This window comes from Pongo abelii, chromosome 18 (assembly GCF_028885655.2).
Source record: "Pongo abelii isolate AG06213 chromosome 18, NHGRI_mPonAbe1-v2.0_pri, whole genome shotgun sequence".
In the NCBI taxonomy this organism is placed as follows: Eukaryota; Metazoa; Chordata; class Mammalia; order Primates; family Hominidae; genus Pongo; species Pongo abelii.
In genome coordinates, this window is record NC_072003.2 from 30,986,935 (window position 1) to 31,000,489 (window position 13,555).

Sequence of the window (13,555 nt, forward strand, 5' to 3'; positions counted from 1 at the left end):
ATTGTGTGGCTTTCAACCTGTTTCCTGGTCCCTGAAGGGGGATGGCAGCCTCTCTCCTGGGGATCAGTGACAGGACCAGGCAACTCAGGGCTTGTAAAGTGCCTCCCACTGTGCACAGCACAAAGTAGGTGTCGTAACCTTAATCTTTTTTTTTTTTCTTTTCTGAGACAGAGCCTCCAGCCCAGACTGGAGTGCAGTGGCACGAACACGGTTCACTGCAGCCTCAACCTCCTGGGCTTGAGTATCCCTCTCACTTTACCCTCCTGAGTGGCTGGGACTACAGGTGTGCACCACCACAGCCAGCTAATTTTTTTTTTTTTTTTTTATTGTTTTAGAGATTGGGTCTGGCTATGTTGCTCAGGCTGGTCTTGAATTCCTGGCCTCAGGCGATTCTCCCACCTTGGGCTCCCAAGGTGCTGGGATTACAGGTGAGCCACTTTGCTCGGCCCCAACCTTGATCTGATCCACTTGGTCCCCACCGCCTTAAGCCAAGCAGCTGCTTGGGCGCCCATCAAGGTCCTGACCTGACATTGTCACAGGTAGAGAGAGCTGAGACATGGCACCAAAAGGAGGAGTGGGCAGGAGGGCTCGCACTCACTGAGCACACTCTGTGCTGAGTGCTCCACATGCATTGATTCACTAGCTCCTCATGTTGGTTACTGTCTCCAAAGCTGGCCTCCAGGGAGTCACACCTCCCACGGTTCATGACTCCCCTTGAAGCTGGCCCTGTCACTTGCTCTTAACCAATAGAATGCAGCAGGAGTGACACTGTGTGACTTCTGAGGTTGGCTCATGCAGATCCTGTGGTTTCTACCTGGGTCTTCTGGAACACTCACTCTTGAGATAGTCTCCCCAAGGACCCAGCCTCTAGGCTGTGTGAAGCCCCTCCGGCCGCCAGCCACCGCCAGCCAGCACCAGCTGCCAGTGTTGTGAGGTGCCACTTTGGAGGTCCACCCCAGCCATGCCCCAGATGACCTCAGCTTCAGCTGACATCCAACTGAAGCTTCAGGGAAGACCCCAGCAAGCACCGCCCAGCTGAGCCCAGTCCACCACCAAACGTAAGAACAAATAACAACACATTTTTACTAGTTACTATTATTACTACATAATAACACATTTTTACTATATTTGGGGGCGATGTGTACACCTCAATAGAGAAATGGAGCACAATTCAAGAGACCCCCATGAGGCGGAAATTCGGGCTGTCCCATTTTCCAGCTGAGGACACAGAGGTGCAGAGGAGGTAAGTGACTTGGCCAAGGTCCCTGGCTGGTGAGGGGCAGGGGCAGGATCTGAACCCGAACTGTCTGATTCCAGGAGCCACACCCTTGACTACCCCTCCACGCTGCCACGGTGGCCCAGCAGTGTACGTCGGGGTGAGATTTGAACCCCAGGCTGTCAGACTCTTAACCATGGAGACCTTCTACTTCTTACAAAGGTGTCCCTCTAAGAAGCTGGGACTCAACAGGCTTTGAGCACCTCAAAACCCCTCCAGCTTCCAGAGCCCCTGCAGCTTATTCTTCCCTTCCAGACAGGAAGACAGAGGCCACTGCCATCTCTTCTCAGAGCTGTTCTCCTCTCCAGTACCCGGGGAGGGAGCAGGGGAGGCTCTCGGGCCAGAATTTTGACAAATGGCCTCACACATATTAAACAAGAGAGATGACATGGTGCAGCCCTGGCAAGGCCCCAAATGTGAGGGATGAAAAATGGGGCTGATCCATCTTGCAGGTCTCAGTGACAGGGAGAAATGGATCAGCACTAATAGAGGCTGCACATTGGGCCCCGGCCTTTAATAAGTCCAGTGGGAATTCGGTGCCCCTTGGGAGGCCAGCCCCGAAGGAGGGAGCAGAGGAGCAGGGCAGAAAGCCCTGGCTTCCAGGGAAAGAATGTTCCCCTGGCTGACACCAGTAGGCTTGACTTGAGACACTGAGCACCAAAGGAGAGAGCCAGGGCCTTCTGGAAAGGGGGACTGATGGGGAGGAACCAGTTCCCACCAGGGCAAGTGATTCAACCTTTCTGATTCTCAGCATCTGCATATGCAACACGAGGTTACTGCATGTGTTAAACTTCATATCAGTAGCATGATATTGCTCATGTTAAATTTCATATCAGTAGCATGATATTGGATGTGTTAAATTTCACATCAGTAGCTTGATATTGTGCGTGCTAAATTTCACAACAGTAGCATGATGTTGCATGTGTTAAATTTCACATCAGTAGCATGATATTGCATGTGTTAAATTTCATGTCAGTAACAGCAATATAAGAGCTGGTGTTTACTGAGCACACACCATGTGTGGAACAGCACAGAAAGCACATCAATGAACTCTCTTATTATTACCCATCTTCTCAGAGAGGCTTCCAGTATGGCTCTAGAGCCAGACTGCCTGGGTTTGAATCCCAGCCCTACCCCTCGCAGCAGGAAGACCTCGGGCAGGTTACTTAAGTTCTCTGTGCCTCCATGAAATACCTACCTGGTTCATGGCACATCAGCACTCAGTAAATCTAAGATATTATTACACACATGGTCAACACAAATATTAGTTCCCTTCCTCTGTGCCCTTCTCTAGCTCAGGGAGATGATCTTCCAAGTTCAAGGTCTCAGGAAGGAACAGCTGCAGGGGGAAGGGTTGGGTAAAGGGAGGTCAGAACCTCAGCTGGCTTCCCTAGGATTGTTCTACTTAAAGGGATCGGGGCCAGGGTTAATGAGTCAAGGTCCCTTTAAGGCAAATGCTTTTGGTTTTAAAAGGATGGAATTGAGCAGAGAGTGGAGATGGAGCTGGGGTGCCCACTGAACTGGAATGGGGTCTTTTTTAAAATTATAATCATAGTCCCTCCTGCTCCATTCTGAGATGCTCTCTCACCTCCAGGTCCTTGGACCTGCTGTTCCCTCTGCCTAGCACCTGATTCCCTCCTGTTTTGCCTTCGAAATTCTTCCTGGGGACCCGCCCCACCCAAAGCTGTGTCAGTCAATGCCCTTCCTCTGTGCTCCTGCAGCTGCCTGTGAACTCCCCTCCCCACACACATCTACATCACAGCACAGTTCAGATACAGCTGGTTCACTTGTCTCAATCCCTGTTGCAACGCTGTCTCAGCACTGCTGCATCCCCAGCACCTAGAAGAACAGCTGTCCTAGAGAAAGTACTCAGTGAATATGTGTTAAATGACTGAATGGATAAATGCTCCCCAACTACCAGCCCCAGACCTGGATACCCTGTGTAGTGGACAATTGTGGTCTCTGTCTTTCCAGCCTGAAGAGACTTCCCCTCCTCTTTCTGTCCAAGGGTTTGGGTGAGGCTAATGCCACTCTCTGGACCATGAGGCTCAGGTCATTCCAGTCTCCCACAGGGTCTAAATCTTTGGTTCAGGTTTGGTCACATACTTAAGCTAAGCCAATGAAAGTCATAACCAGGATTTTAGCTGGAAATATGGGAAAGAAACCCCATCTCTCTGCTGGTATTGCTACATTTTTAAGATGGAAGTCTGGCACTCCAGCCTGGGTGACAGAGCAGAGACTCTGTAAAAAAAAAAAGGAAGGCTGGTCTGTGCATTGTGATCATCTTTGCTAGCATTTGAGAATGAAGCCAACACCAATTCAAAGGGAAGAGAGACAAGATAAGGAGAGGGCATGACTGGGTTCCAGATGAAATCTGGTTACCTGGGTCCAGCTGTGTCTGAAGCAGACTTTGTGGTAGCTCACTCAGCATCTATTCCATCCACTCACCATTTGAGAGGTTTTGACTCATTCTTTGCTCCAGAGGTGGGCTTGGTCAAGCTAAGGGAATAAGCTCATGACATTCCCCCAGCTGTGGCAATGATTAAGGAGAGAGAACATGACCTAAGCCCACCAGAGGGAAGCTTGGGACTCTAGTCAGTCTTGGAGAACAAGAAGCCCTTTCTCTCCTACAAGGGAAGGAGAATCCACCAGCCTTAGGAAGAGCTCTCCCCAACAGGGAAGCCAGCCCAGCAACAAAGCAAACATGTGAAGGGTGCCAAGCTCAGATGACTACACAGAGGAAGAGAACTCAGTCTTTATGACCTCAGTGACTCTGGATCAAACGTGTCCTGAAGTCCACACCATAGCTGTGCTTTTCCTTTCCATGAACCAATGTATGATATCTCCTTACTTAGACCGATGTGGGTAGGTTTTTCTGTTACAACCCAGAGCACCCTAGCTGATCCACCTGGACTTTCCAGTTACACAAACAAACAAACTCCTTTTTCACTTAAGCTTGGGATTCTATCACTCATAAGCAAAAGAATCCTGACTAATCATGCCTTTCATATGCACACCCCACTTCGACGTGCTGACCTGTTCCCTGTATTCAGAGCCCCTGACTGGAGTCCACCTACCCCATCGGACCACCCAGAACCCTCCACAGCTCGCCTAACTTCAGGTCTTGCCAGCTTCCATCTCCAACCTTCCATAGCATGCCTCTTAGGCAGGGGTCGGCAGAGGGCCAGAGAGTAAGTATTTTTTACTTTGTGAGCCATTCAGTCTCTGTCACCACCGCCCAGTGCTGCCATCTCAGTGTTAAAGCAGCCGTGGATAATATAAAACAATGAGAGTAGCTGTGTTCCAAGAAAACCTTATTTATGGACATTGAAATTTGAATTTCATGTAATTTTCACATGTCACAAAACAGCATTCCTCTTCCTTTGATTTATTTTCTTAGCATTTAAAAATCCAAAAGCCATCCTTAGCTTGAGGGCTGCATATAAACAGGTGGTGGGCCAGATTTGACCCACAGGCCCTAGGTTGCCAATCCCTGCCCTGGGGTCTTAAAGCGCCTTTGGACTGCAGCTCCTCCAACTCCCCCCATTTCTTCTCCCCCACACCGCCCCCCCCCCCCCCACCCCACTGGGCTGAGCTGCTGAAGTCCCATCATGCCTTGGGCCTCTGGTGCCTGAAGCTGCTCTTGTCCTGAAGGTCCACTTACCAGAAGGACCACCCATAGTCCCAGGAATGGGGTCTCCAGTCTTCAGGACCGAGGCTCACGGTGACCTGGAACACCTGCGTGTACATCATGTGGGCGACCATTCCCAGGAGGCCTGTGGGGCAGAGAGCAGAGCAAAGCGTCAGGAAGTAAGGAAGGGCTTTGTCCCCACACACCCACAGCCTCTCTGCTGCCTGCCTGCCTGTGATCACTGTGGAGAACAGGGACCTCCGGGTAAGGGAGGTCAGCAGGAACAGAGCTTGGGAGGCCAGAGAGGGTAGTTCTCTTTTCTTTCTTTCTTTTTGTTTTTAAGACAGGGTCTTGCTGTGTTGCCAGGCTGAAGTGCAGTGGCACGATCATAGCTCCTGGGCTTAAGTGATCCTTCCATCTCAGCCTCCTAAGTAGCTGGGACTACAGGTGCATGCCACTATGCCAGGCCAATTTTTTGTATTTTCGTTTTTGTAGAAATGAGCGTCTTGCTACGTTGCTCAGGCTGGTCTCAAACTCCTGGGATCAAGCAATCCTCCCACATCAGCCTCCCCAAGTGCTAGGATTAGAGGCTAAATTGTTTATATTTAGAGCATTTTCCCCCATCTAGTAAGAAGACCCAGCTGTAGAGTGGGCTGTGGCTGGGGTCAGGGGACCATTATTTTCTCAGTGTTTTGTAGACTTTCCACTCTTTTAAGACAGAGCAGAGAGAACTGCCTGGCTGCTAATGGGAGTATGGGGACCCCAAAAGCCTATTATATTTCTCTTAGTACTAGTGAGCTTGAGCATTTTTCACATTTATTAACCACTTCTATTTCTTCTTCTTTGAATGTCTGTATCCTTTGCCTATTTTCTTTTTGTTTTTAAAAATCTTTTTCCTTATCAATTGGTAGGAATTCTTTGTATATTCTGAATATTAATCCTGTTGCATAGATTACACCTTTTTAAAAAAATTAATAAACTTTTTTTTTTGAGAGAGAGAGTCTCACTCCGTCACCCACACTGGAGTGCAGTGGCTCCATATGGGCTCACTGCAAGCTCCACCTCCCAGGCTCAGGTGATCCTCCCACCTCAGCCTCCTAAGTAAGCTGGGACTACAAGCACGCACCACCACACCCTGCTAATTTTTGTATTTCCCCTACTGATTTTAAAGGACACTTTTATACCATATTCCAAGTCTCATAAATATACAGGTGCACTTCATAACTTGTCATTCTGTCCCATCGGTCTTTCTCTGTGTTCCTGCATCAGTGCCACACTGTTTTAATCACTGTAACTTTACAGTACAATCTGTTTTCTGAAGAGACAAGTCTCTCCTCTTTATTCCTGCCCAATGCTGAGTCTCTCTGGAATTGTTACCCTGCCCAGAAGCTGTTCCCACTCAGAAAGGTGTTGACCCCTTTCTTAGTCTTCTGCCAGTTCCTTGTCTGAGGGCTGGAATATTCATGAGAAGGACCACTCCTTATGCCAGGATAGTAGGAGCACAACAGTATTTTAATACAAAATCTCCCACCCAGAAGCTGGACTTAGCCTGTTGGCAAAATAATTAATTTTCTGAACTATTAGTTTAGAAAAGCATTGATTCCTAAATTAAATTTTATTTATCCCCAAATATGAAAGACCATGCTTTAAGGAAACTCAATAAGTAAAAATTACAGTTCACTCAAAGATACCTTGGTGGAACTCTCTGATTGCATTTTAAAGATTCTGCTTCAAAATCTGACCCTGGCCGGGCACGGTGGCTCATGCCTGTAATCCCAGCACTTTGGGAGGCCGAGGCATGCGGATCATGAGGTCAGGAGATTGAGACCATCCTGGCTAACATGGTGAAACCCTGTCTCACTAAAAAAATACAAAAAAATTACCCGGACGTGGTGGCGGGCGCCTGTAGTCCCAGCTACTCAAGAAACTGAGGCAGGAGAATGGCGCGAACCTGGGAGGCGGAGCTTGCAGTGGGCCGAGATCTTGCCACTGCACCCCAGCCTGGGCGACAGAGCGAGACTCCGTCTCAAAAAACAAAAAAAAAACTGAACCTTGCCTATGTTTTCAGAAGCTTGTTCATTCTGTAAAGCAAGGTCCACCCACAGCATCTGTCCTATAAATCCTCGTCAGAAGGAATCATTTCCAACTCATCTGAATTAAAAAGAGACTTTTTGGTGAGTTACTGCACCTCCTGAATTAGAGGAGACTAAATGAATGAGGCTTTCCTGCTGCCGTGATTACTTCCTGGCTTGGACTCACACCAGGAAATCCACAGCTGTAAATCTCTCCTTGTGGTTTCTGGAATCTCCCAACTCCTGAAACTATAAATGGAATTCCCAACCAGTGTGGTCAGGTAGGTATGGTTCCTCGAGGCCCCAAGGAAATCTTGGAGAACACTGGAAATGGGGGGATGTTGGCCAGGGGGCCAGAGCTGGGCTGGGTGTGGTGCTCCCCAGAACTTAGAGCAGGAAGAGCCGTCATGACTCCTATCCCTGCCCTGTGCTAGTCCAAAATGAGGAAGCTGAATTCTGTTAAGTTCAGGAGTGTCGAGTCCAGGGGAGCTAAGAATTAAGAGACAATGTCAAGCGTATCACAAGGTGAGCCCAGAGGAAAGCAGAGCCAGGAAAGTGAAAGAGAGAGCCCAGCTTCCAGCTCTGTCACTGATATGGTGTGGATCTGTGTCCCCACCCAAATCTCTCACCGAATTGTAATCCCCAGTGTTGGAGAAGGGACCTGGTGGGACGTGACTGGATCATGGGGGCAGATTTCCCTCTTGCTCTTCTCGTGATAGCGAGTGAGTTCTCATGAGACAGCTGGTTGTTTAAAAGTGTGTAGCACCTCCCCCTTCACTCTCTTCCTCCTTCTCCAGCCGTGTAAGACATGCCTGCTTCCCCTTCGCCCTCTGCCATGATTGTAAGTTTCCTGAGGCCTCCCAAGCCATGCTTCCTGTACAGCCTGCAGAACATGAGCCAATTAAGCCTCTTTTCTTTACAAGTTACCCAGTCTCAGGTAGTTCTTTATAGCAATGTGAGAACTGACTAATACAGTCACTTACCAGCTTTGTAACATTGGGTAAGTTGACGTTCTGTGCCTCAGTTTCCTCACCTGTCATATGGGGATAATAATAGTACCTACCTCATAGACTGGTATGAGGATTCAGTGGCTTATATTTATAAAGCACTTAGAACAGCACTGGGCACAAAATAAGCTCCACAGAAGTTTCTTGAATGAATGAATGAAGAGTGCACACCTGAGACTCACTATGTAGGCCCACTAGGCTGTATGCTAGTCCAGAGACCAGATCTGTTTGGCTCTCCCCTGAATCCCCAGCGCCAAGCCCAGTACCTGACACACAGTAGGCGTTCAATAAATGTTTATTGAATGAATAAATGAGCAATGATTGAGAGGTGCTTGGGGATGTTGGGCTGGTTGGTGTACAGGTCAAGAGTGTGGGATATGGGAATGAGCTAGGACAGGACCAGACTGCAAAACTGTCTAGGAGAGCACATGTCAGGGTCACCATGCATTCATTTATCATGTATTCATTCAATCAGCCAGCGAATATTTAGCAAAGGCTTTTCACATGCCAGACACTATTCCAGGGGGTTGGGGAGCGGTAGACTGGAATAGATGGGCAGATGTCCTGCTCTCAAAGGGCTTGGGTTCTAGTGGAAGCAGTCAGACAATTAGCATATAAACTAACATGAAATTTCAGGCAGTAAACATTTCCATGAAAAAATTAAAATAGGGCCAAGTGGTGGAGAGTCCTTGGAGGTGGGGGGCACTTCAGCCTGGGTGGTTAGGGAGGGCATCTCAGAGGAAGTGACATTTAAGCAGAGGTTTGGAACAAGGAGCTGAGGGCAGCCACGCAGAAGACTGGGGAAGAGCATTGCAGACAGAGAGAGAAGCCCGGGCAAAGGCTGGGGCTGGAGGCTATAGCAGAGTGAACAAGGGGTAGGATGGGCCCGGTGTGGTGGCTCATGCCTGTAATCCCAGCACTTTGGGAGGCCGAGGCAGGTGGATCGCCTGAGGTCAGGGGTTCGAAACCAGCCAGACCAACATGGCAAAACCCTATCTCTACTAAAAATACAAGAATTAGCCAGGTGTGGTGGCACATGCCTGTAATCCCCGCTACTCGGGAGGCTGAAGCAGGAGAATCGCTTAAACCTAGGAGGCAGAAGCTGCAGAAGCTGCATGCAGTGAGCCAAGATCATACCACTGCTCTCCAGCCTGGGTAACAGAGTGAGCCTCTGTCTCAAAAAAAAAAAAAGAAGAGAAAAGAAAGGGGAGGGATGTTTCAGATGGAGTCAGAAAAGCAGGCAGGAGCAGGGCCATGCAGGGCCCTGGAGCCCACAGTGCAGTTTGGCTCTCACCCTATGCAGGACGAGAAGTCAGTAAAGGGCTATTCGCCTTAAGCAGGGGTCTAACTGATTCTTCTAAGAAAATCATTCTGATTACTGTGTGGAGACAGTGATTGTAAGGGGAGGAGGTGAGCCCAGCTGAGAGGCTGTTGCAAGGGCCCAGGCTAAGCTGTTTTTGTTTAGGCTGGCATTGCTGGCGGCTTTGAGGTATGTTTAGTTTGTTTGTTTATTTTTGTTTTGTTTTGAGACAGAGTCTCACTCTGTCATCCAAGCAGTAGTGCAGTGGTACAATCATAGCTCACTGTTAACCTCAAACTCCTGCAGCCTCAGCCTCCTGAGTAACTGGGACTAAAGGTGCATGCCACCACAGTTGGCTATTGTATTTATTTATTTTAGAGATGGAGTCTCCCTGTGTTGTCCATGCTGGTCCCAAACTCCTGGCCTTCAGTGATCCTCCAGCCCAAAGCACTGGGATTACAGGTGTGAGTCACTGTGCCCAGACCGGGGCAAGTTTTGAGGGTGGAGTCAATAGGACTCACTGTTGGGCTGCACACAGGTAGTGAGGGATCCCTGGGATCTAGGATGACATCAAGAGTTTGGGTTTCAGCATCTGGGCAGATGCCATTTGCCAAGATGAAGAAGATGAAGGGAGGAAGAAGTTTGGGTGGGTAGAATCCTATTTGTGCCATATTCATTTGAAATGCCTTTTTTTTTTTTTTTTTTTTTGAGATGGGAGTCTCACTCTGTCACCCAGGCCGGAGTGCAGTGGCATGATCTCAGGTCACTGCAACCTCTGCCTCCCGGGTTCAAGCGATTCTCCTGCCTCAGCCTCCCAAGTAGCTGGGATTACAGATGCTGCCACTACGCCTGGCTACTTTTTGTGTTTTTAGTAGAGACAGGGTTTCACCATGTTAGTCAGGCTGGTCTTGAACTCCTGACCTCAGGTGATCTGCCCACCTTGGTCCCAAAGTGCTGGGAATACAGGTGTGAGCCACCGTGCCGGCCTTGAAATGCCTATTTTATATCTAAGCTGGGATAGCAAGCAAACAGTTGAAGGGCCAGGTCTGCGATTCAAGGAGTAGTCAGAACCGGAGACTTAAATGCGTGAATTATCTACATGTGAATGATAAATAACACAATGTGCCTAGAAGAGGTCACCTGGAGAGAGACTGTAGGAAGAGGAGAGAGAAGGGTCCCAGGATGAAGCCAACATCTGATCTTAAGCAGAGTAGGAGGGATCAGCAAAGAAAGCTGAGGCGGAGTGGCCAGGGAGGCTGAGGGAAAACCAGTGTGGAGTCGTCAACTGCAAGAGGTTTAGAAGAGGAGGAGGGTAAATAATAGAGAAAGCTTTCAAAGCATAATGCTGCCTGGGGAAGTGGGAAAATGGGGTGATAGCTGGGGAGGGCCTGGGGCTCAGGAAGGCATTTTATTTATTTATTTAAAAATATGTACATGTAATACATCTATCTATCATCCATCATCCCTCCATGTTGCCCAGGCTGGTCTCAAACTCCTGGCCTCAAGCAACCCTCCAGACTCAGCCTCCCAAAGCTCTGGAATTACAGGCATGAGCCACCGTGCCTGTCCGGGAAGGCGTTTTTAACAATGGGAGATAGAGAATGTTTCCATGCCCATGCAGAATGATCACGCGGAGAGGGAGAGACGGACAGAGAAGGGGAGCGAGAGGGTGATTGTGGAAGCAAGGTCCAGAGATGGCCAGAAGGTGCAAGGAGGTTCTAGAAAACAAGGGGGCTGGCTTTTGATGGGAATTGGGAAGCGTTACCCAAGGGAGCAGGAAGACAGCGTCTGAGTGAGACCCAAGTTTTGTTTGTTTGTTTTTTGTTTTTTAAGACAGGGTCTCACTCTGTTGCCCAGGCTGGAGTGTAGTAGCACCATCATAGCTCACTGCAGCCTCGACCTGCTGGGCTCAAATGATCCTCCTGCCTCAGCCTCCTGAGTAGCTGGGACTATAGGCAAGTGCTGCCATGCCTGGCTGACATTTTTATTTTTGTAGGGATAGGGTCTCATTATGTTGTCCAGGCTGGTCTTGAACTCCTGGCCTCAAGAGATCCTCCTGCCTCAGTCTCCCAAAGTGCTGGGATCCAAGCAGGAGCCCCTGTGCCCAGCTGGATCTGAGTTCTTGAGCAGATTCACCCCCCTTCTCTCCAGCAAGCTGGAGACAAGGTCACCAGCTGAGAGCGAGGTGGCCGACTGGGGAAGTGGGGGTTGAGGAGCAGCGAGCAGAGGGTATGAAATAGTCTTTTCTGAGAGTGGGAAAGCACAAACACGCTGCAGAAGGGCATGCGGCTCTCGGGGCAGTGTTGCTTGTCGTGTGAGATCCGTGCTCATGAATTTAAAGTGAGTCCAGGCAGGGTAGCTGTGGGATTCAGGTAGGGAGAGACAAGTTGGCCTGGTGACACCTGTCAGGGCCTCTTGAGTCCAGAGGACACACAGGAATGCCAACCTGAGATGCCCCAAATCATCTTTTGCTCAATCACTGGGGAGAGGGGTGGCAGGTTCCTGGGCCTCCCTCGAGGTGGGGGTGGACCAGAGCCCATGTGACCCCTCCCAAGGGGTCTCCAGCCTGGAGCTACCCCTGGGTGAGGACACGGAGCAGCAGTGACAACCCCAATTCCAGGATCTCCCTTGCCTCTGGCCTGGCTCCCTTTGGCAGGGTTTGGATGCTTTATGCGAATGCCACGCTCCATTTAATTGAGATACCAGGGAGGTAGCTGATTAATTGATTTATAATAGAGTTTATTATTAAAGATGCTAAGTTATTACTGAGAACACGCAGTGAGCACTCATGTTTAAATAAATATTCTTGTAGATGCTGGGCATGCGTGTCATGTCCGGGACTTGAGACGCAGAGGGGCTGGTGGGGACCTGGAGGAGGCTGGAACCAGAGAGATGGGGCAGGAGGGCTGCAAAGGGAAACCCCTGACCTTCAGCTGGTCACTGAGCAAATATCAGGTACCTGCTGTGCTTCAGGCTTTTCTATAGGGGTCAAGTGGCCTGTCCTCCCAGTGCTTCCACTGGGATGGGAGAGGTAGACACACAGGCTGGGCACCTCTCGGTGTCAGGGCAGTCAAGAGGGAAGTCCCAGGGTCTGTGGGGTGGGGAGGTCAGAAGAGGCTCCCAGAGAAGGCGATATAGGAGCTGAGAGTGGAAGGGTCAGAGGGAGGAGGAGGAGGGTGGAGCGGGCAGGGCAACCCGCACCAGTAGAAACCCACAGGCAAAGTGGTTTGGTGTGGCTGTCACAGGCACTTAGGTGGGGCACTTGGGAGGTGAGAGATGCTGCCGCAGGGATAAACAACGACATTCCATGGGAAATTTTAAGCCATCTGAGGCAGTTTGGACTTTATCCTGAGGACCCAGGGCAGGAATTGCAACTTTCGGAGCAAAGTGGTTGGGTGGGGGTGGTGAGCATGGCTGTGGCCTGAGAACAGGCGAGAGGAGCAGGAGGCAGGGAGCCTGGGAGGAGCAGCTAAGGTCCTCCCAGCAGGAGAGGATGAGGATGGGCTGGACTTGCCAGGGCACTGAGATGCTGGAGGCAGGGAGCCCCAGGGCACCGGGTACCGCTGAGACTGCTCACTTCCCAGCAAACCATCAGGCACTGAAGAACCCTGGCTCAGGAATGGCAAGGGACTGGGGGAAACTGGGAGCAACTGGGAGAAGCTGTTGGGACTGACCCAATTAATATCAGCCCCAGAACAGCCTCCCACGGAAAAAAAAAAAAAAAAACCTTGAGAAACTAAAGGCTGGTGTTTCTTGACACCAATCGGCTGGGGGCAGAGGAAAAAATAAATTCCTTATCTGAACGTATCTAAAATATCCTGATGTTGGTCACGACGGAGACCAAAGCCTGGTTTTTCCCTGTGCCCTCTGCCCTGGGGGGACCCCACGTGGCCAGGTACACCTGCACATAAGGCCACCCCTGAGAAGCTGAGCTGATGCTATGTTTAAAATTTGCCCAGACCTATTTTTAAAGAACAAGCTATTTTTAGACACTCTCTTGAGAACCCGAAGCCTCTCTTGGTAGCATATTTCAGAGTTTAAAAAGTTCCTCCTTACACATAACCTAAATCTTTCCAGCTCCAATTTAAGCTAATTTCTTGCTCTGCCCTCTGAGGACACGGGAGGGGGGTGAGCCTATTGGCATCTTCTTGAGAGGAGCGTTTTGGGGGGTCAGCAATTACCGAGGTGCCCCCCAACCTTGTCTTGTCTGCATAGATGATTCCAATTTCTCTGCCCTTTCTCCAAAGGTCCCCTTTTAGATTACCAGAG

General features: G+C 49.7%; 1 protein-coding gene across 2 annotated transcripts in view; it reads right to left on the reverse strand.

Moving 5' to 3' along the window:
* GSG1L (GSG1 like) overlaps positions 1-13,555 on the reverse strand; it is a 272,892-nt gene that overhangs the window by 50,275 nt on the left and 209,062 nt on the right. For both annotated transcript variants that reach the window (XM_024233794.3, XM_002826267.6), the window contains exon 4: positions 4,941-5,052. In XM_024233794.3, coding sequence (XP_024089562.1) covers positions 4,941-5,052 — 112 coding nt within the window. The remainder of the gene's footprint in view (positions 1-4,940; positions 5,053-13,555) is intronic.